The sequence below is a fragment of the Haliaeetus albicilla genome, chromosome Z (assembly GCF_947461875.1).
Source record: "Haliaeetus albicilla chromosome Z, bHalAlb1.1, whole genome shotgun sequence".
Classification (NCBI taxonomy): domain Eukaryota; kingdom Metazoa; phylum Chordata; class Aves; order Accipitriformes; family Accipitridae; genus Haliaeetus; species Haliaeetus albicilla.
This window is the reverse complement of record NC_091516.1, coordinates 37,487,312-37,510,616: the sequence shown is the minus strand read 5'-3', so window position 1 is coordinate 37,510,616 and position 23,305 is coordinate 37,487,312. Positions and strand designations below refer to the sequence as shown.

The following is a 23,305-nucleotide window of genomic DNA, read 5'->3' as shown; positions in this document are numbered from 1 at the left end:
ACAAAATCTATAATGCGTGATTGATTATACCAGCTGATTTTTCTGTAGTATTAGTTACTTAGTTATTCAGTGAGTTGCTTATTATTTCAAATAAGCAGTTTCCTGCTTACCTGATGTTTTATGTTAGAACTTTAGCTACATTCAACTTCTTTGGAGTAATCCTACCATCACATAATCCTTGTCTCCTTTGGCTGTGTTCTGTTTCAATACAGGTTTAAAATGCATAGGTTTTCAGGTCAAAGATACACAGATGCTTCTATGCTTGAAATTAAAATTTTAGAGTAACTTGAAAACTGTTAGCATCTCTTGTTTGCTAGTTATAGAATGTTATGATTGAGCTAAAGGGAGATTAATTGTAATATTCTTCTCTACCCATCGTTTTTAGGTGATCGTTACAAATATGTTTAAAATACAGGGGGAAAAAAAAGTAAGGAAAAATTATCAACCTTTTACTTGTCAATATTTACTGCAAAACAGAAGCAAATAAGCCATGGCTGGTACTTTTCTATCCTGACTGATTGCAATTTTTCACGTAAATTCAGTTATTAGTGTGGTCACAAATCAACAAGTAGTGTCTGTAATAGGACTTCTGTATTTTTTGCCTTATGGAAAACTGTGTGGTAATATAGAGGTCCAAAAAATTGCAAAGGGAATAGTTCTTCTAGGTCAAACTGAGAAAGAACTTGAAAGATTTACTAACATCAGGGAATTGGGCAGCCCTGGAGCAGGAAAACTATCCTAGCAATTGCATAAAGCAGTATCAGAGAGAAGATTTGAACTAATATTTGCAGGGTCCAGTGTGTTTTTCTTTAATTGATAACCACACTAGAAAAAGTGTGTGATGGTTCAAAGAGGAGGCAAAGTTTTCAGAACAAGATTTTGTTAATTCCTGTGATGTTAAATGCACTCATTTTCCCTGCCTAACCATGGCTGCTGCTTGACTCCAATTCTTCGTGGTGCTCTCACTGTGATAGAGTGGAACTAACTGTTGGTTTAAAAGAGAGTGTAAAATGGTGGTAGAACTGTACACAAAGAAGGTGGGAAAGAATATACAGCTTTTCTCCTTTCTCATAATAGAACAAATACAGTGAGAGGAACAAATTAAAAGTAAAGGAAATCTTTCTTTTAGCCAGTGTAACTAACCCATGAAATTCAGGACTTGATATATAAGGACCAGTGCATGATTAGAGTTCTAAAAAAATGTTGGTCTTTATAAGGAGTATAGTGAGGGAAGAAACTGTAGTATAGTAAGCTAGAGGAATGACTGATGTTTACTCCTGTTTTGGGTACAAGCCAAGTGCCAGTTTGTGGAAGAAATGGAAGAATTCTTCTGAATCCTGCATAGAACTACTTTCTTATTGTCTATGGCAGTTTATAAAGCATAAGAAAATGCAGTAAGTGATGGGATGGTTAACAGAAATCAGGAATATTCTTAACTTTCCTAACAACCTTAGATAAAGTAGATTTCTGTCTTGTATTTAAGAATATCTAAGTGTCTTAGTAAATAGAAATGAAGAAGCTCTGTTGCAGGGCAACAGGATGGACGGGACAGAATTTTGTGGCTTTTAAAAAAGCATGACAGTAGTAGATGGTATCCTTTAAGTAGTTCATTACTTACTGCATATCCTACACCTGGCTGAGAATTTTCCAATAAAGCAAGTTTTCACTGGGGAAAAGCAGATTTATTTTTAAAGATTTTTCCGTCCAGAGAAACTTGACATTTTTTCAGTGAGACCTCATTCTAGTTTTCTGTTAGCAAAACTGACGCAAATGTTTATGGTGTTCAGGGCAGCCCAGCTACACAGGGTTCCCTACCACCAAGAGCCTGGTCCGGCCACTCAGTTCTGTAGCCCAGCCTTGTAGCTGGGGCATGGAGAGCTGCGAAGAGAGAGCTCCCAGAGGCTACATCCATACTGGTACGTTAATGTCATGAAGCATTCCTGGGCACTGGATCTTGATTATCTAGTCTGTCAAATTGTTGAAGTGATCTGTGGCATGGGGTTGGCCCAGACCAAGCAGTGCTTTTTGAAAGGACTCCTGGATACAGTTCAAGAGTTGGTGTGAGCCAGAAGCTGTTCCCAGTAGTCAGTTTGGATGTGGCCACCCCAATGCGGAGACTCAGATTTTAAAAGTATGGATGTGAGTCATTCCATACCCATTCACCACAGGGCCAGAAAACAGTCCAAGGCATGTTTAATTTACTAATATAGAACTAGCCTTAAAAGGAGCATTGGAGTTCAGGAGGCTAGTTTTGTTCCTTTGTTACTTCAAAATCAGATCTTTCAGACTTCTCTCTTCTTTTGTGTGTGGAAGTTGTATGGTTTTGTTTGAAAATTAAACTTTCCCAGCATTTCTTAGGACAGTGAATTCTGATTTCAGGGAAGTCAGTGTGCATGCATTGGATTCTTAAATATTTGTTGAATCTTAATTTGGCAGAGGCTCTGAAAAACATAGTTAATACTTTACATGAAAGTTGAAGTATTGCCATCAGAAGACCTCATGTTAAACTCCTGGGTTTCTTCAAATGGTTGGGTAAGATGAATTATGTAATTCAGTTTACTACAGCTGTGACTGACAGAAAAAGTTTTAAGATTAAAATTAAGTTTGAAACTTGTAAGCAGCCTCTGTGAGTAAGTGTATAGCAAATATAAAGCATGTTGTTCAGGCAAAGACTCAGCTTGAATGGAAGTGATACAAAGCTTGCTTCCTACTCATCTTTTCTCATTTACACTTTGGAGGGGGGCAGTTTATGATTATCTATTTCAGTTGAAGAATTATGCCTATTTTATAATTAGAAGCTAATACTGTGTCTCTCTAAACAAGACCTAATTGTTTTAGTAGCTTGTCTTAAACTCTGATCTCCAGCAAATAGATAAAAATTACAGCGCAACTTCGTCTGACTTCTGCTGCCATCTCCCTACTTGTAGAACGCTACTTCTTAGAAGTCAGGTCACTCCTAGGAAACATAACTAAGAACAGATATGTTATACAGCTATACTGTGTATTGTCTTTCTACCTTGTAGCTGGACTTTGAACTGCTTGTCCTTTATGTTACCAAATGTTGTATCCCTGATCCCTAGATATGAGTGCAGTAGTGAGACAAACACAGTGTGTGTGCTTGTGTATTAAAGAAATCGCCTGTGTTTGGTTAGTTAGCAAGTGTATGTTAGTTATCAAGGTGAATGACACCAGAATGTTTGCAGTTTTGTGGCTGAAGAAGAATATCAGTTTGATTTGTCTTTCTGGAATGGACTGTGAATTGAAATAGCATTGTAGAAATAATGCAAGATGCTTTCTGTGCTAGAGTATAATTTTATTTTTTCAAGGTTATAATTGATTCAGTGTGTTTATAGTGCCAATTCTCTCTCCTGTAGGCTTCAGTTCTGGTGTTTATGGATTTCACATCTCTTCTGCTCTGACTGGGTCTTGAACTTTGTAAAAATAGAAAACTTATTTGAAAATGAGGGTATAAACTTACACTGTGTGTGAGGCAAGCTCATCAAAGTCAAGAAATCAAAATTACAGCTGATGGTAGACATGCGTTTATGGGACCTGTTAATTTTTGAGACCAGAAGTCTTGCTTGGGTATTGGATACATTTTTTTGGAGGGGAATAAATAACTCAGTCCTGAATATGATGATATGATGTGTCAGGACAATGACAATCAAATATCAATCATTCAATCAAATTCTACGCACCTGATTGACAACTGTCCCTATGTACAGATAGGGGAGCAATTCTAGTAATATAACTAGTTTTAGAGGGGCTTCTGACTGAGTGACAGATGATGTAAAGATTTTCTACAGGAAATAATTTTAAATCAGAAGTCTTGCCAAAAAAATAAACCTTGTTTCTTCTTATCACATAAGTGGGTAAAAAGATTTATTATTTATTATCTTAATATAGACTCTAAAGACTTGACTTAACTAGCTGTCTTTTTATCAGCAGCATACAGGCCTAATATTAACATTTCTCCTACATCTTTGTAAGGATCCTTTCAAAATTTCCGAATTGTTAATGCTTTTTGCAAAAGGAGGAGTCACTATTGTTAAACAAACTTGCTGAAACTACATTTAATAAACTCCCTAGGAAAAACATTCACTTGATAAGTTTTGTTATATTTACCTATTGCAAGCTGAAATTGTCTGCATTAGGATTAGTAAAGTGAAATATTCCTCTCTTCTCATTTGCCATGTAGAAAGGAGAAACATGATCTAGAACTTCTAACACGTGTGTTCAAATAGGATGTGCATTAAAGGCTTTTCATTTGTTTTAGGATTTCTGGCTTAAAAGTAGTGGGGGAATCTTTCTCTCCAGCATTGCACCTACAGTTGGAAGAGAGCTGTGGATCTCGAGAAAATGATGTGAAATTACTCAAAAGAATTGTGGATTATGTAAGTGTCCCCACAGCAATTAAAATATATCATTGCCTTTGAATGTGAATAATGAATGAAGTGCATATGGGTAGGGAGGCTTGTTGGGTAACTTGTTGGAATGTCTTGTAGGAAAGCTGCAAGAAACTCAGTTTCGTTGCTGACTACAGGTCTATATTAAAGACCATCTTCTAACCATTTCTTGCTGCAGATGTTTAGGTCCATTGCACTGGATAAAAATATATGTTGGACCTTTTACTTCAGAAAATAATTATTCCCTATTATGTACTTCAAAACTCAAGTTAAATTTGCGTATAAAACTGTTGCTTAGGAAACTGTCATGATGTTCATAAGAATAAAGGCTATTATTTGTACAGAGTTCTCGTGGTGTATTTTAACCATTTGAGGTCTAGCTTTCTGTAATTTTGCTTGTTTGAGTCCATGAACTTGCTTTTTTGTGTGAAGAATCTCATGTTTTGTACGTAGGATTTTTTCCATCTTCAATACACATTGGTTCTCTTTCTCCCATGTGAAGGAGATAAAGGTTGATGAGGAAGTTTTATATTTCAGGTGGCAGTTAAACAGGACTACACAACAAAAAGAAACTGAAGTTGATTTCCTTGAAAATATGCTTACATGTGATTTAATAGCCTACTTAATACAGAATTTTTGTCTCATTACTTGGAGATGAAAGCTAAAGAAGCTACACCCTAACCTGTTCTATGTGTTTATGCTGTATTAAAATTAAAGATGATTTTGCACAACCGTCAAAACCTCCATCTGGAAAGAACTTAGAGTTATCCTGACACCAAACTCATAGTAGTTAGTTATGTGTATTTGGTGATCAAAAGGACATGCAATCAGAAGTTCTCAGATTGACGACTGCTGTATTTTCTTTATTTGTAGTGCATGGATAGTGGTATTGCATTAACTCAGGCCCGCTATCTGGAGAAGGAAGAAAAATGTCTTCCTCCACCCAGGTTAGTAGAAAGTCAATACATTATTTAATTTTATTGAATATGACTCTCTATCTCTTTTTATACAGTGATGGGGTTGTGTTCAGTAGACTGGATTGAATAGTTGGTCCTGTAAAAAATGGGAAAGGCTCCATTTTGAGGTATATTTTCAGTGACTTACAGGATGCTAATACCCTGAAATAACTGTATCAAAACTATCTGAATCTTAGTGATCAGCATGTTGCCTGTTACCAGACACATTTCCATGAGCTGCACATCTGCAGGTAAAAAAGGTAACAATCAAATTTCTGTGATGTGTAGGGGTGGGGTGGGGAAAGTAGCCTGACCATTTCTGTTTAGCCATAGGTCTTGTTTCTGGTTGAGTTTGAATTCATAAAAATTTCCCTAGAGATAATGATCTTAATGTGTTAAAATCAGTACAAGAAAAGTCTGAAGCTGAAGGCAAGGAGTAAAGTTTACTGTGTATGGTTCTGGTTTTCTTTTTCTAGTATTCGAGTAGTGATAACAGTGGAACAAACAGAACAAGAACTGGACAAAGCTGCATCACTTCTTAAGGAAGCTGTACAGTCTGTTTTGAATTAGACTGCTGTTTTGGATTCCTCTTTACCCAGATTATCAGGATAAGTGTTTTACAGTGTAGAGTAACTTCAGATATTCAAGTTCTTCCACTGATGGCTTTGAAACCTAACTGAGTAACAAGATTGTTCAGAATGGTACAAATGCAGTGAGGGGAAGAATGCTGAATTTTGGAACTGGTGAATGACAGAGTATACTTGCAATTCAAACTCTAACATTTACTAGCATTCCTTAAAATGGGATATCACTGTTGCATACAGGACTCTTTCATAAGTTACATCTTAAAGTTTTAAATTTATTTCTTCAAACCCTTAAACATTTTTTAAAATGTATAAGAACATTCATTTTTCCCCATAAACATCTAAAATGTATAATTTTCTCTGCATATTCTCAGAATGTAGGAACTTCAAATAAATTTCAAGGAATTATTCCCTCCCCTCCACAAAATAATATAGACTGTTTCTAATACTACCAAAACGGAGAAAATAATACGTTAAGAGATAATTTTGTGCTACATTATGTCATTTATTACTGAATTATAGGAGGAACTTAAATTCTTTTTTGTTCATATCTTTAACCATTTTTGGAAGCCAGTTTTTAAGAATAACTGGCCAGAGAATTCCATTATCTAAATGGTAAATTCATATTAAGTACTGTTTGCTTCCTGCATTTCATATGTAATTATATGCATGTTTGATATTATGGGTGAGGTTTTTCATACTATTAACTTCAAAACATCGAAACTGAAACCTCTGAATCGTGACACTGGTGTAATTCCGTTATAGTATGTTCCGTCAGGGGCCCTTTGCACCAGACTTGAGGATGAGTCATAAGCAACATGAAGAATGAACCAAGGTTTTGAAACACCAGCTAAATAGTAGCTTAGTCAAACTACTATGAAGCACTAAAATGGTGTGTGCTAAGTTTTATCTCTAAACAGCTATACCTTAGGGGGGAAGACTCACAGATAGCTAATAAGAGTTTAGATAGTACAAATACTACTGAAACGCAACTCAATACACGCACATAAAATCTCCATGGAATTGGATAGTAATATTTGGAGGTTATGCTGTCAGGATTTTCAGTAAGCATAGATGGATGCATTACACCAATCAGAGGAAACTGGTAAGGAAGGAGGACAGTAAGCTGTACCTCTTTATAAAATAGAAACTATAGCTATGTATTTCAGGATTTTGCTTTAAGAATGCCTGTTTAAAAATTTTATATTCTGTCTGATCTGTATTCTGGGTTGGTTTGTACTTATGTGCCTTTTTGGTTGCTGCTACAATGACTACAGGACTATTTTTGAGAAACATCATTGTTTAAATAAAAAGTTAATCATGTTTGATTCGATTTTTACTTATATAATTAGATTTTGTAGCATGATCAACTATGGTTTTTTGAATGTTCTGCATCAGATGAGCATGAACTTCAGTTCATAGTGGCTGTCTCTGTGCTGGCTTTCAAAACTTCTCACCTGTGTGTATTCAGATAAACCAGCTAAAGTTGTGTTGGGGCACTTTTGTGATTGTTGCTTGACTGTTTGAAATAGTCAAATCATTATCTGTGCAATGTAGAGAAACTTTCATCCCAATGTGAAAGAGTATTCCTATTTCATTAAGACTTACGTTTTTCTCTATTAACTATGAGTAAAAGCGTGTGAGAAGCCAACAATTTAAAAGGGAAAAAATGTGGGGAAGGAAGCTGATTCCCGTTTTATAGACTGGAACTGAAGGGCAGAACAATCAACTTTCTCAAGAACCTCAGAGATTGTGAGAAATGGAAATTAAAACTTATCGCTATACTTCGAGCTTGTGAGCCATTTTTGGTTTGATAATTGAAACTTGAATATTCAAGTAAACGGAAGCCTTTGTGTATAAGCTGGGCACAAATGAGGTACTTGGATTCCAGTGCAGCATAAGAAACGGATTTGGAGTTCAAGGTAAACCTGTGAAGGTAAGCAAGTCACCAATTAGCATTGAAATACTAGATTGCAGAATCTATATTCACTTCTTGCATTTTATTTTATGTTGTCTGCAAATGGGGGGATTTTTTTTGTTGCACTTTTGAGAACTAGCAACAATCTTTAGATACATGGGTTTGTTTTCTTGGTTTTGTTTTTCCTTTTTGCTTTAAAATGAAGTGATAACACCTAAATTGGCAGGAAGCAGAGTGAAATTTCTGGCAATTTCAAAACTGTGACTAAGTGGTTCTGATGAATCAGAAGTTCAAGAATGTTGCTAAGAGATACTATCATCTGATTCGTTTGGCAAACACATACCCAGCATTCAAACATTGGTAAAACTGTCTTTGTCCATTTTTGTTGTTTACAGGTGTATAGAAAAGAAGTATTTAGATCACACTAAAATGAACACCTTATGGTTGATAGCAGTTGAAGTACTGTTACAGTGTGTGTTTTACTGCCAGGTCATACACATGATCTATGTGAGAAATTAAGATGCTTATGAGATGTACCTGGCGGAGAGAGATATCCCTGGTCAGTTTAAGCATGTCTGGCCCTCTTCATTTTGGCTTTTTTGATAAATGTCTCTCACGTGGCAAGAAGTTGAAGGGAAGGATGGCTCTGGGGAAGAAAGTTGGTTGGGGGTAGGGAGGCAGCAGGTGTTTCTGGTTAAAGTTCTGACATTAAAAAATCAGAAGCTTGTAAAGGTGCTTAAGTTCTCAGTGGTCTAGGCTGATAAATATATGAACATGCCTGTTTTAGTTGCTTCGTGGTTATGTTTGGATGAAGTGGGACTTTTTAATCCATTTCTTCAGATGTGGGAGTGAGGCTGGGGTCTTAGTAAATAAATGGAAAGCTGTTCAGCAGGATGATGTGAAGTGAATCAAACATGTCAGGGTCTTAACCTGAACTTGGAAGTTTCTATTGAAAGTAAGTATCTGGATTCTTAATTTTAATTCAACTAATTTATGTATTTTGCCCTGCCAAGTATTTGGAACAGAGTTTCGGCTAAGTGGAAGCATTAGGTTAATAAATAGTGATCAAAAGTAAGTGTAGTTAATTATTTTTTTTATTGAAGATTAGTATCTAGTAGTTGAGAAGGAATGCATTTTTAACTATAATAAGGTGGCCATTGATTGAAATTGTCCTGATGAAAGCAATTGCTTGCAATATGTGGGGACTGAGGTGGACTAGAACAAATTTATACTTCAAAGGTATTTTGGCTTGAAGAGACATGCTCCCATAATATTTTTTTTTTCTTTTTTTTTAGCAGAGATATCTATTTTCCTTGAATATTTAAAAATAATTGATCGTTATTTGTGTAGGTTCATTGTTTTTATAAGAAAACCTATAGATGCCCTTTCTGTTTATTATAGAAATCATTTTTGGATAGGAGGTAAAATGCATAAGGAGAGTATTAGAAAGAGAGGTATGGCTGAATAACTTTTTTTTTTTCCATTTTTGAAATACGATCCCAGTCACTGCACAGAATGGTGTACTGTCTCCTTCCTGTCACTCCATCTGGACTTTATTATTTTAAACAGGGTTGTGGAGTGTTGGCATTTACTGATGTATGAAGTTGCTACCACAAAAGTGTCTTGCATCTTAAGATGACTCAAGAAATGTACATGAGCTGTACATGCTGCTTGAACAGAGGAAATATTTACAACTAATGCAAAGCATTTGTACATTAAGCTGTTTCAGTGTCCTAATAAAAGGAAGTGTCTGGATAACATTTCTTGTGTTTTTGTGTTCTTTGGCAGTTTTCATGCTAATAAGATAATGGACTTACTCTGTCTTGCTGTTGATGGATTTTTTCAGATATTAGTTTCCTGGGCAGTGTGTGCTAGGTCATTGCAAAATGTGCATAATAGAAGTCACATAAACTAGTAAATCAGCTGAACTGCGGATAGCTGGAAGTATATCAGGGAAGGACAGTTCTCTACATGACCAATTTCTGGTGCTTAGGTAGCAGATGCTTATGCAAAACCGCTGTTGAAAAACTAGACCCTGGGCCAGATATGGTTTTGCTGTGACTCAGTGTAGAATTTCTCTTGAGTCCAGATGAAAAATGCCCCAGCTTTGAAAGACCTTTACAGAAGAAAATACTGCAATTTTGCCTACCATGTTATATGGATAAGATTTCTCTATTTACCCCTGCTATTAAAGGCGTTACCACCTGACTTTGCATGCTCTTTGGATAACTGAGCTGGATTTTCCAACAGGGGATCCAGGGCTGGCAAAAACCAGGAAGTATTGGAGTCAGAGGAAAAACTTAAGTAGAACAGGAAATGTATAATCCACTGGTTAACTTATATTTGATGCAGGCCAAAAATGAGAACATTTTGGGGCATTACTAACAGATAGAGATGTGATCATCCTACTCTACTCAGTACTTGTCAGACTGTGCTTGGAGTACTGTGTCCAGTTCTGGTGCCCACAATTCAAGAAAGGCAAGGACAGACTGGACAAGGTCCAAAGGAGGGCCACGAAGATGACCAAAGGGCTGGAGAACTTGCCCTGTGAGGAAAAATTGAAGGATTCAGGTCTCTTCTTCCTGGAGAAGGGGGACCTCATCACAGTTTTCCAGTACTTAAAGGGCATCTGCAAAGAGGGCGGAGGCTCTCCCTGTACAAGGAGCCGCATGGAGAAGAGAAGGGGCAATAGGTGTAAGTTGGCACCAGGAAAGGTTTCATCTTCACATAAATTTTTTACAGTGAGAAGAACAGTCAGTCACTTTAAAACAACCTCCCCAAGGATGCGGAGTCCCCATCGCTGGAGGTTTTCAAGATGCAACCCAGCAAGGGTGCTGGGTAATCTCATCTAGGCTCCCTTTCCCACAAAAGGTTGGACCAGACAGTCTTTCGGGGTCCCTTCCAACCTGGGCTGTTGTGTCATTCTGTAGTTCTATGATTATAACTCAAAACAGGAAGTGGCAATAATTTGCACTATTCAACATTGGGTTTCTTTTGGAATAAGCCCTTTGGTGATTACCAAAGAATGTCACAGTAGGTGTTGGGGGTAATGAAAGAGAAATAATTTAAACTCTGTGCATTACAAGAAGTGCATGTTAGACAGATGTTAAAGGGAGAGGATAAAAAAGGTGAAGTAACACCAGCACTTCATGATAATCTGAGAGGTGATTTTGCCTTCTGTCATCATTTTTCACTGGTTTGGACTTCCTCTGTTCTTTCATATAACAAGATAATGAAATGGCTGTTCTGTACAGTTAATTGCTGAAAGATTAAATATTAACTTTTTTGTTTTAACTTTGTCCAGAATAATATTTTCCTAATAAGCTAGCTTCAGTTGTGTTTATCATGTTTGTACTGAGTAAAGTTTTGCCTTAGTGTCAATGGTGAATGTAAACTTCAGTTACAGAATCTAAACAGACTATGATACCCCTTACCTTTGTATGCAGCCTTTAGGTTTAAAATCTGGGAGTATTTAAGTGGCCTTTAAAGTAGCTGATATTATGGAATACTCAGTAGTAACAAAATTCCTATTTATGACTATTCAGAATATTTTTTTGGTGAAAGACTATAAGTCTAATTTTGGTCCATCCTTAGATTTCCACGGTCAAGCTACACACAAAGAATTGCTATCAAACAGTAATAAGCATTTGCAGTAATAAATTTCTTGACTTTTTCATGGATAAAAGAACTACGTGGGAGAAGTTAAGCTATAGGCATGATCGTATGCAGATTGTTTTACTGAAATATGCTAATTTTCAGACTTTGTTAATAAGCAAATTTTAAATAATTGCTTATACCTAAATTGCTATATTGAGAATAAGAATTTTTAAATATTTAAGGATTTAAAAAGACCAGAACTTTTAAGTAAGTTGCTCTCTTCTTTCTTGAAGATTTTGCTATCTCCTGCACCTTTGTTTTCCAGTCATCCTCCTGCTTTTCTTCCTTCATTTTCCAGCATAGCTACCAAAAATAAATGCATTGTTGGGTGCTTAAAAATTTAGGTGATGATTCCAGTGAAAATGTAATGACTCAGTTTCAGGCTAGTTCCAGTGCTCATCTCTTCCTTGGTGGGTAGTGCTGGTGAATGCTGTGCAATTTACAATACATGCATATTTGAGGTTTGAAGCCTAAGTTGGAGTCTGTAGAAACGCATAATGACTCAAGTGTCAATGATCACCTCTAAGTACAGAAGGTCAGTTTTGCCATTTTTACTATTTGAAACCATAGAATTAAGTGTTGGTAGGATATCACAGCTGCAGTATCAGACAGGCTGGAGTTACAGGTCAAAAATAGAAACAATTTTTGAATGCTATGAGGTGAAGACAGCAAGATAATGATATTTTTTACAAAGGTGGAATTTGGTATTATTTGAGGGACCCTGAGTTTGAAAATGAAACATGAAGTGCTCATTAAGTGCTGGTTAAGAGTAATAAGATGCAAGAATGCAAAGTGCTGCAGTGGAGCTGCAATGGAGAAAATGAACAGGAGGATCCTAGCTATCTTTAGTAATGAGACTAGGTTACAGAAGTTAATTGTCACCAGAATTGTTGCTCACCTATCATTGGTCCACCCAAGTCTGGGTGCATTTGATCAACAATGCACGCTGGAGAATGGTGAGCTTGGTTCTGAGTACTGGAAATCATTGCGTATCAGAAACTGTGTTTGCAAGAAAAAACAGTGATAGTGACTCACCTCACAGCAAAATTAGATGCAACTGCAAAATCATATAGAAACTAGCAAATGAATGAAGTTATATATACCCTTTGCAACCTGGGAGAAGAGTTCAATGTGTCAATAACAGAGGGAATTATGTATCCACACATCTTTCTATAAATACATTTGTTATGCTGGGCTAAGGAAGGCGTTGAAAACAGCTAGGTGAAAATAAAATAACCTCTTAACAGATTTGAGCAGAGCTAAGAGATGGTATCAAGTGGCAAGGTTTGAACACGTTTTGGCTACTTCGACCCTTAAAATAAAAAAATTTAAAAAAAAGTTCAGCATATGTGTACTGCTTTGTCCTCAGATTCTTTGTGCAGCCAGCAAGGACAGAAGAAAGGTGCAGTAAGCTAACTCATGGGTGAAGGAGTTCTTGTTGTCACAAATGGAAAAATGGCAGCAACATTTGCCTTTCGGGTAGTTTACTCTGGAACTGTTGATGGGCAGCACAAAACTTGCACAATGTCCAATCTGTTTAGCGTTTGAGTATCTTATTTGGTGGATGAAGGGACTGACAAAGCCTTTCACTTCCATGACAGGAGTAGCCTCATAAGAGACTTAGGCTGCTAGTACACACCTTTGTGTGTTTGTCTATGATCCCTTAAGGTAGTATTGATGGATTTGAGGAGACAAGTGGAGGAAGAGCATCTTGCTGTGGAAACAGACTCTGTTCTAGCTGCTGTCTCTATTCAATAGAACATAGCCCAAAAGGCCACTGATTAATCTTGCTCTCTGACTCTTCATAGACATCACAGTATTGCTTTTGCTAGGCATTACTGGCAAAGAGAAAAGTTGGAAACATCTGTGTTACAGGTGACACTGGAACAGCAGCTTCTAGACCAATGAATAACTTTTAAAGGCTCATGTGTTTGCCCAAAAAAACTAGAGGTGAAAGGGGGTTAATTTTCAGGTTTTCTTGGAAGATCCAGGTGCAGGTCCTGTCTTCTCATTATCACTTTCCTGTGAAATTATCCACTCTTTGACATTATGAAATAGTTCCTGAAGTTCATCCAAGGGCAAGATAGGTTTGTTGTATACAGGAGCATCATGCTGTGCTTCACAACAGTCTCAGGATGTATGACCTCCTTATTACTTGCAGTTCTCTGTCTATTTATTTTTGTAAAGTGTTTTCAGTATGGATTTTTTCCAAGAACTATGTGCAACTGTGGATGTTCCTGAGCAGTAATCAAGGGACATACTTTACCCATGAAGACAGGCTACATGAATTCACACAGAAGTACTTAAATTAACAAACTTGTTTTCTTGGCTGCTGAATAATTGTGTTGATGATGTCTCCCACTTAGAGGCACTCAAGTGTTTAAGCAATATGCTGGGCAGCTAGTACAAATATTTTGGTGTGTTCAGCAAAAGTTAATCATTTTCATAAATCCTGCATCCACTTTAAATGTCTCAACTATGCAGGGATGACTGGAATGGAAATATATGTTATTACATTGATGTGGTGTTTATTACTCTTCCCATAGTACAGGCAATTAGGAAAAGTGCTCCGCAGCAAAGGGAATGTTTCCTTTGTTAAAGGAAAATATTTCACTGCTTCTGGTAGTAAAAATGCCTATTTTTTGTATATATGAGAGAGAAAATATGCCTTTTTCTCCCCCTCACTTGTATCTCAAGTTTTTCTTATACTGGTAAATACATACAATACGGATGACCCCCTACGCAAAAACATGTTTAGCACTGAAGACAGTACAGTTAAAACTTCACCTGTCTTTAATAAGCAACTGCTTGCTGAAGACCCTGTTCTGTTTAGAGATCTGTAAAAAGAAGCACATGATCTTGCATGTTATCAACAGCTGAAATTTGTGATTTTGAAGCTGGGCTTCAGGTATGTAGGTTTGCCGAGAAATCTTCAGCAAATTATTCCAGAGGTGTAGCAGGCTGTCAGTTCAGTCATATGGGGGAAGAGAAACTTTTAAAGCTAGTAATGAGATCACATGTTGTTTTCTTCCTATAATTTTAAGTGAACATAAATATGGTTTGTGTTTAAATTTTGAAAATAAATGAGTCTATTTAACATTAGCTTTTAATTTGTGTTAAAGCTTATTTTAAAGTATTAATAAATACCAAGTTTTTCATTAGCTTGGGAAAATCCTTGAAACACAATATAAGGGAGTGTTTTGACATTTTGAAAGAGAGCTTGACTCTACTGATCTTTGATGTACGAGCGCATGAAATGCAATAATGGAAAGCATTTGACTCATACCTCTGTCATTATCTTTAAAATTCAGATCCTGGACCACTGTTTTGTCTGCCATAAGAGTGCTGCTATCCAGAGTTTACGAAGAGCAACAGGATGCTTTGTGATAGAACTGCATGAAACTATGGTAACTTGCATGGGCTTTTTTATTAGACCGAAACATTTTACTTGTTTCCAGTGTTAGCCAGGTAAGCTCTCTGGTGTTAGTACTACAGAGAGCACTTAAAACATGAAGTATCCCAGGCAAGTCTGGTGCACCACATAACAATAATACTAACAGTATGTAGAATCCCTACCTCATGGTAGTGGGGAGTATTGGTTTCCACTGAAGCCGTGGTTTCACTGACTTTGTGCCTTTATTACTGCTAATACTTGCCCCATGAGGAAATTAAACTGGTGACCTCGTTGTGTGCATAAATTATTGGGTTTGATCTGTCCGTACACCCTTTTAACCAGGTAAACTACATGTAACCCTAATATTGTAGGATTAGAGCATTTTTGTTGATACTCTGATCCTAATCCAGAAACTGTACCTAAGAACAATTGTGTTGAGTATTAATGTTGCTTTTTACCTTCAGAATACGAACGTGTCTAATTCTGACTGGAAGATGTGAGCCATCTTAGCCAGCTGGCCAATGATGAATCTCTAAAGGTCTACCCAGCTTACTTGTTTCCTTTTCCTTGGGTTTTGGCATGTTGCGTTTATTTATCAGTCTGAGTTAGAATAGCTTTTCACTCAAGCAAGCAAAACTAGGCTTACTTTTATAAGATTCGTCAAAAATTACTGAGAATCTTGAAGGAAATGAGCAAATTGGTGTTGAATATTTTGTTGAATCCTGTTGGCTGCTGCATTGGTTGGCTTGAGAACTGTAATATGGGAGGCAACTGTAGTATAAGAACTAGATCAAGAAAGCAGTACTTTCACCCTCAGGCAGGTGGTTGTGTTTTTGACCCAATATAGCTTCTTTAATCATTTAGCTACACAGCAGATCTGAGAAGGCTCCAGATGGAGGCTGAACCTACGACCCCCTGACATAAAAACATCTATGATACCAATTACACCATCTGTTGGTCATAAAACCACATTCTCTATCTTTTCTTGGCTCTTGTGTTATACAAAAGTGAAGGGTGATATTTGGAGCTGTTCTAGTTTATCCATGCGATTTAATGCAGAACACATTTTCACAGAGAGGGAGAACAAAGCACAATAGCAGTAAAGTTCAATTTACATTCTCAGTCAGTGAAAACAAAAATGAAAATAAAAAACAGTTGTCTGACTCATTATTTTTACCCAAACTATGGCTTCAATTGTAGTTTTTTCCCAGTGCTTGTGATTTAAAAAAACCTCAAGAACAACTTCTACCACCATCACCCCAGCTTCTGAGGGCCCTGAATTCAAAGATGTGTAATGGTAAAAATGAAATTATGGCAGCATTGAGGTATACACAGATCACATTAGTAGACAATGTGTGCCTAATACTAACTTTTACACTTATTTAGGGATTTGTGTTTAGTGGTAGCATCTGGGAATGTACAGCACCTATCTGAGTGTGGAGTTAAGCTGGAGATTCAACCAGTCCACTGCATGTACCCTCAGAATTCCTCTGGATATAGGTCCCTCCTGTCTGAACTGCCTGCTCAGGCTAATCAAACTGGTATTCTGAAATACTTTATAGACTTTGAAACTGGATATCAAATTTTATCCTCCTGTGGGTACAGTAGTTATCCCTAGGTGATTTATTGTTGTCATCAGAAATGACAGTGGAATACTGAGGGCTGGGGTATAAAGAATGATGTACTGAAATACGAGGTGTCATGTATTGGGGATAAAGCTGATAGCACAGGTCCATCAAAGCAAGGAAATGAGAGAAAGTTTGTTACTGGTCCAGAATGGATGACTGAGATGAGGTAAGTTTTACATCTTTTAGGAATATTCTGTTAATACAATAAAAATTTTCTTTGTCTGTAGCGTTTGACTGAATTGTAGTTCTAGATAGTAACGACTGCTTATGGAGGCTATCTTGTTAAATTCAGTGACTGCTCCTGCACATACTGTCTTGCACCATGAACAGTTTGGACACCTTTCTTACCATATGGTGGCATGTTCATCAGTAGTAAAAAAGACTAGAAAGCTACTGCCGGAAACACGCATGACCTATGCATTCTGGCACCATGTTTGATGGTTGGTTCTGTGCTTCATGATCAATAAAGTCCCTACAACGCTGCTTTTTAAGAAACTTGTGCTCTAATACTGCTGTTTATCTGTCTAACACAAAAATAAATGTCTGCTATATTACATAAGAGGTCTAGATGTACAGTAGGTGGGGGAAATATTTCTTAAGAGAAAGTCCAAAATCACCACATCTTGCTCGTCCTTTTGTGCTTTGGAAGCTGGCCTCCTAGTATGGAAGCTCAGTGGAAGCTGAAAATGAAGCATTGAATAAACCACAGTTGAGTTTACTGTTAGTACACTGTTGTTTTCTTATTGTTGCTCCATAATTACTTTTTAATAAACCATCTTTTTCTTTATTAAAAATAATAAACAATCCATGCAAATGGAAGGGAAAGAGTTGAAAACTGAAACTGAAAAGTTTCTGTAAAATCTTTGTCATTGGTTAAACTGAGGAAAGTATTTGAGTTTTCTATTCTGATGTATTCCTTTTGTGTAAATCTCCATAGGGTTATACCACAGACTTGGCGAGTGTAAGTTGCTATGTTGAGGCCAAAAAGAAGAAGAAATAAGTAAGTGCATGCCAATCGGTAGGATAGATAAAGTGACAAAAGCACAATTCAGATATGTTTTTCTTCTGCCAGCAGAACAATTGAGCATACTGTCACCAGAACCTTTATCCTTGGTTAATACTAACATGTCCCTTAAAGTGATTTTCACGATTTGTGATAGAATCTATACTCTGAAAAATAATACTGACCATAACTTATAACAGAAAAAAATTATGGCTATATTTTCTAAGTCCTCAGTTCCATCTCAACTTCATTGAATTCATCTTCATAAACAAATTTGGATACTTCAGTGTTTGTTCATGTCAGTGAAAAACACTTGTTTGTCCTGGTAGAATTTAATATTTCCTTGTGGTCATAGGGGGTTTTTTTAATACTTTATGTATTAACAATAATACCCATCTTGCTTTTTTAAAAAAAATTATCTTGGAAAGGATCTCAAAAGGCCCTGTAATCTGTTCAGAAGCAGAGTCAAGTACGTATCAATAGTTGGTGGTAGAGTCTAGTCTTTCTGATACTAGAAAACTTCCACTGAACACAGTTAATAAAAGACTAACCATACTGGATCAAGGTCTGTCTGCCCGGGGATTTGTTATCAGGTTGCTGTTTACAGCAGACTGGAGAACACCTGTAGGAAAGACAGCTTTACCTCAGTTAAGAGTATCCTTTCTGTTTCTTAAGATCTTGATGACCTTAAATGTGCAAAAGGACTCAACACCAGACAACTTTAATAGTCAAATCCTGTGGTGCTGGTGTCATTTACTTAATGTCACTATAAATAATGCGAAATACATTTCACTATCTGAAATATCCTTCTTGTAGTTCCTACCATGTTTGGAAACATTGTATGTTGTATATTAAGGTGTGCTCTTATGCTTCTACGTCACTTTTTAGCTCTCAGTATGTTAGAAGTAACTCAAGTAAAGTTTGGCAGAGAAAACTTCACTGCTTGAGTAGAGAGGATGGAATTTTTTTTTGCATAGATGAAGGCCAGTCTTCTGAAGCACAGACTGAAAGTCACAGTAGTATGAGTTTTCATATCCTGATCCAAGATGCAGGTTTTATTTCTCGTACTGTCACAATTTCTATGAAATTTTGGTCAATCGCCCATAGTTTTAGTTTCTTCACCCCTAAAAAGCTGTTAACAGCTTCTTTAACTTTGGGTTGCATATATTCATGTTTCTATAAGACTTTGAAAACCTCTGAACCAGTAAGTTGTGTAGTACAAAGTACTTATTATGAGGCAAATCTCTATTTTCAAGTCTTGTGTCTTCTACCTCTGTGCTGTGTAGTTTACAGTAAAGTTTTAGATCTCTTTGGGGAAAAAACTGATTCATCAGAACTACTTCATAACTTCTGACAGACCTGTCTAAATGTCAAATTATAGCAACAGTGATAGTAAAACTTTAAATATGGCAGGTTGTGAAGTTTACGGTTATCAGTGTATGTGTTTTGGACAGAAAAGTCTCACCTAAGGTTTAATAAGACCAAATAAAGCTAGGTGGAATAAAACTGGTAGAATTACATTGTATAAATGTTAATGTGAATATAGTCTTCACAGTGGAAAACAGTGAAAGATGACCTGATAAACAGATATGTATTGGAAATTATTTTGCTGATTGGCTATGCATTTTTCTCTAAGTTTAGTGCCATCAGATTGCACCAAGCATTCCTATATATGGTAGTCCTAAAAAATGTTAACTGTAATGTTTAATCTCTTTGTTGGAAGGTATGCATGTTTTTGTTTATATAGAAGTTAGTTATATTACTTTTGTTAGGCAAGTCTGATTAAAATTTGCCAAGAAGGTTGTAGAATAGTTCCCATGTGGATACTAAGTTTCTTTTTATAACATTTCAGATTTTATTGTTTCCATAAGTTTTCAACTTCATTCAATCCTTTGTTTCAAGTCTTCCCAACAAATTTTAGTTATGATTGTTCAAATCTTCTTTGTAATACATTGCATCAGATTTTAAAGCAAATGCTGACAGCAGCAGTATTATACCCTGCATACCAAGTGGATACCACATGGTTTGAATAACAGGCACCCCCACTGAGTGTGGATCAAATCAAAATCCTTGCATAGTCATGTAAAATGCACTGATAGAAATCTGTCTTTAAGTCTGCTTTTTGGTTTAAAAATGGATTCTTTTAGAGTTTATCCTGCCACTGATGCACGTATGTGATTCCCACTAATGCTAATGAAAGTTGAAAAAGCTATGGCTTCAAGTAGTCCTAGAAGTCACCTTGAGCTTATATACCACTAAATAAACACAATGAACCCCGTGGAGTTTACTGTAGGTAATAGGAAGGCTAACTTTAAGATCTTAAACATCACAGTCCTTCGGCATTATTATCAATGCTAAAGATGAGATTTTTTTTTTTTTTATTAGGCTTTGGCCTGGAAATCTTAGCAACAGTTGATTCTTTTCTGCTACTTAAAATGTTGAAGGTATAAACTAAAAGTAAACAGCAAAAGTTAAATTTCCAAGAGTAGCATTAGCATTAACACAGTCATGTTGCATATGAGGACTATATTTATGTTTTGGCTAAATTTTTGTTGGAATCTTATTGCCTGAGAATACAATAACAGATAATTTTATGAAATTGCAAATGTAAACAGAAACTGGAAGTAGGATGAATATATAGGCAGAACTGTGTTTTAAGTTGTCTTCTCCTTATTGCACTGTTGAGTCTTCTTTGTTTTACTTTAAGGGCATTTTTTCCAAGGAATTTAAACAAAAAGGAACACAATTGTGGGTTTGGGATACTGGTGGTTGGTTGCATTAGAAAATCTTGTAAGGTTCTTTCAATAATATACACACATCAGTATAAAACCATGTCTGTGGTACATCAGTAATAAAATACACATATACCCAGTGTACAGTCTCCATGTTCTAGGAACTCAAGCTCTTTTTAATGAAGAAAATTCCTCAATGGGGTTAGCATCCATGGCAAGCTGTAGTTTGCAGATTCAGCCCTACTGGCAACAGCTCTGCTGAAAAAAGAATTCCAGTTTTCCCCCCCATTTTACAGTGGAAAAAATTATTTCTCATGGTTCCTTCCACCCAGATGTATTTATTTAGTTGTTTTTATTTGTAGTGCCATGTGTGGCTCAAGCCGTCTGCTCCACTCAGGCTCATTTCAGTGTGAGCAGCCCTGTACGCTGTAAGTTACTAGATAACAAAAGTCTCCTGATTCCTTTCCTACCCTTTCAAAAGTACAATTATCTATGCTGTCTTTTCGCCCCTCCTGTTGAATTAAAAGCTATGCAACTGTAGAAATGCAAAGTTTAAATAGACGACCTTTTATGTTTTATGTTACAGACTAAACAGCAGCTTTTCTGCCAAATCAGTCTATGCCTTCTTGTTTGACTTAACTGCTGTTAAATACAGAGTACTTCAGAACCAACCACACAGAGAAATAATATTGTCTTCCATTGTCTTTTCTTTTCCTATTATCCACAACTTACAGGCAAGAGAAAAAGTGCTGTTCAGACTTTCCCCACTTATCCTTGACATTCTCAGAGGGCTTCAGCTCAGAGTTGGAAATGAGCTGTCCTGTTTCTCCACTTACTATTTTATTTAGCTGGATTGATTCCTGTGCTGCTCAGTAGTTACTGAGAACCTGACAGAGGACAGTACTGCTCAGGATCCGAGTTTTGCTGGGCCAGCGTTGCATAACGTTAGCTGTTGCACAAGGCAGCAACTGGCACATGCTGGGGCCTTTTAGATGAACTCTTCTCCACAAAAATGACACTGGTGTCTCAGAGAGATCATCAAGTCTATGCAATGGCTCAGAGCATCTGAGTCTAATTTAACTGTGCTATTTAATTTAATTACAGATTTGTTGCAAGAAGTTGACTGCTGCTGCTGCTATGGTTGGTTGGGAAAGAAAGATATCAGGAAGTATTCATTTAAGAGGCTTTCACGTAGGGCAGGTAGACGCTTGTGTAGCGCCACAGCTGATGTTACGCAAGTGAGATAAACCTCCATCAAAACCCGTGGCTCAGCAACTTCTGAACAACATAGGAACCAAAGCACGTTTTCTCTCCTGTTTGACCTTGTTCATGTTACAGCTGTTAGGGGACAACAGTAGCGACTGATCTGATAATCCATCCTTGCCTCTTTGCTCAAAGTGGGAAATGCTGACTGATGCCAGACAAAGGGTACTGATCCCTGTAAGCAGAGCCTCAGATCAGGCAGAAATTCAATTGCATAAATGGGAGTCAAACCACGAACCATATTCTCATGATTCCTTAAGCGAAACAGGACACTGTGCCACCAGAGTAGCTGACCAGGTACAAAAATGTTGATTCCCTAATAAAAGGTGAAACAATTCACTTGCCTTCAGTCCCTTTTCTTCTCCCTGTGTTGTGTATGGAGATAAGACTATTTCATTCAGGAGAGTTATCTAATCTGCCCCTAGGCTGAGGCAATTACCTACCTCCCTTGGCAGATCAGCTGAGCTTGCAATTTAAACCTAAGACAAAACATGAATCACTTTTCTAATTATTGCTAGTCTCCAATCTTCTTGTGTCTCTTCTGTGAATGAAAGACATTGAATGTAAAAGAGGTGATAATAAGATCTTGAAGAGAAAAATATATTTAGATAAGGTTTTCCTACTTGTAGAAGTTAAAGAACATAACTACACAGAAGAGATGGGATAATTAGATATTTTAAAATGTACTTTAGTAAAAACAAAGTCCTAGAAGAGGAACAGAAAAGGCACAGAATCCTTTTTGTAGTTGTGTAGTGAATAACTGTTCACATTGTTCCAATTCCAGTAAAGAGAATTAGAAGAGGTAGAGAACATCTTTAACTGAAGTATTTCACTTTCCTATTTTTTGTAAAGTATGTATTTATGGGACTGGTGCACAGACAAAAAAGAAGGTGAAACAAAGAAGGAAAAACTGCTATATAACAGGTAGTAGGACTGCAAGATCAAAACCATTTGATAACCGATTCAGACACAGTGCAAACTTGTAATTGTATATAACAAAAAAGTCTATTTTAAAATAATTTTACTTGCTAGCACTATGCTGCTTTTAATAGAAGAGAACCTTAACGACCCATGTGGGAGTTGGGGACCCAGTTGTTTTCTTTCCAGCTGATTGGCTTTGCAAATCTCTCTGGGGAAAAAAGGTTTTATGTAGTCTTTAAAATGTGTCAAAAATAGAATCTAACTTAATCACATCATCTTCCGTGTACTTCGGCGTGAAGTCCCTGTTATCTATACTGTTGACTAGTTTTGCGTCTGTGTGTAAGCAGCTTTATTCATGCTTGTACATCTGTTCAAGTCCATGTCACTCTCTCAGGTTCCCATTCTCTAAGCACAGTGGTCTGTGAATGTAGTAGAGTACACTGTTAGCTTGTGGTATCCCAAATAATTTAATATTCATCAGTATGCTGGGTTTTCTTTTCATAAGTCTTAAAGTTCAGACTGTGGGTGAGAGAAGGGAAAAAAGTGGCAGACTGTCCTCCTCAGTGTTGTGGACCAAAGGGAAAACACTGGGGAATGTATGCTGAGAGCCAACAGCACTCCTCTGCTCCACACCACAGAACACAGCAGCACCGAATGGATTTTAGTTGTATTCATGTTCCCATTACTGATTGTGTGTTGTCTTTGAAGTTCTTTCCATGGTTGCTCTTGCTCCCTTATGCGTGTATGCCATATGTACCCTCGAGTTTGGGGGGAGAAGAGGGAAGGAGAGGAATTTCCTTTTACCACATGACTGATCCCTAGTGCGGGATTGCAATGTGTTTA

At 36.9% G+C, this 23,305-nt stretch overlaps 1 protein-coding gene across 5 annotated transcripts in view; it reads left to right on the top strand.

Annotated features, from left to right (window-relative positions):
• Positions 1-23,305, top strand: part of SPTLC1 (serine palmitoyltransferase long chain base subunit 1) — a 58,376-nt gene that overhangs the window by 29,064 nt on the left and 6,007 nt on the right. For 2 of the 5 annotated variants that reach the window (XM_069776350.1, XM_069776351.1), the window contains 3 exons: positions 4,277-4,394; positions 5,280-5,353; positions 5,839-9,624. In XM_069776350.1, the coding sequence (XP_069632451.1) occupies positions 4,277-4,394; positions 5,280-5,353; positions 5,839-5,932 (286 nt within the window). In that variant the 3' untranslated portion in view covers positions 5,933-9,624. Of the gene's footprint in view, positions 1-4,276; positions 4,395-5,279; positions 5,354-5,838; positions 9,625-14,832; positions 14,929-17,480; positions 17,544-20,640; positions 20,707-23,305 lie in introns of those variants that run through there. The other 3 variants (XR_011323260.1, XR_011323259.1, XR_011323261.1) reach the window with 3 other exon arrangements.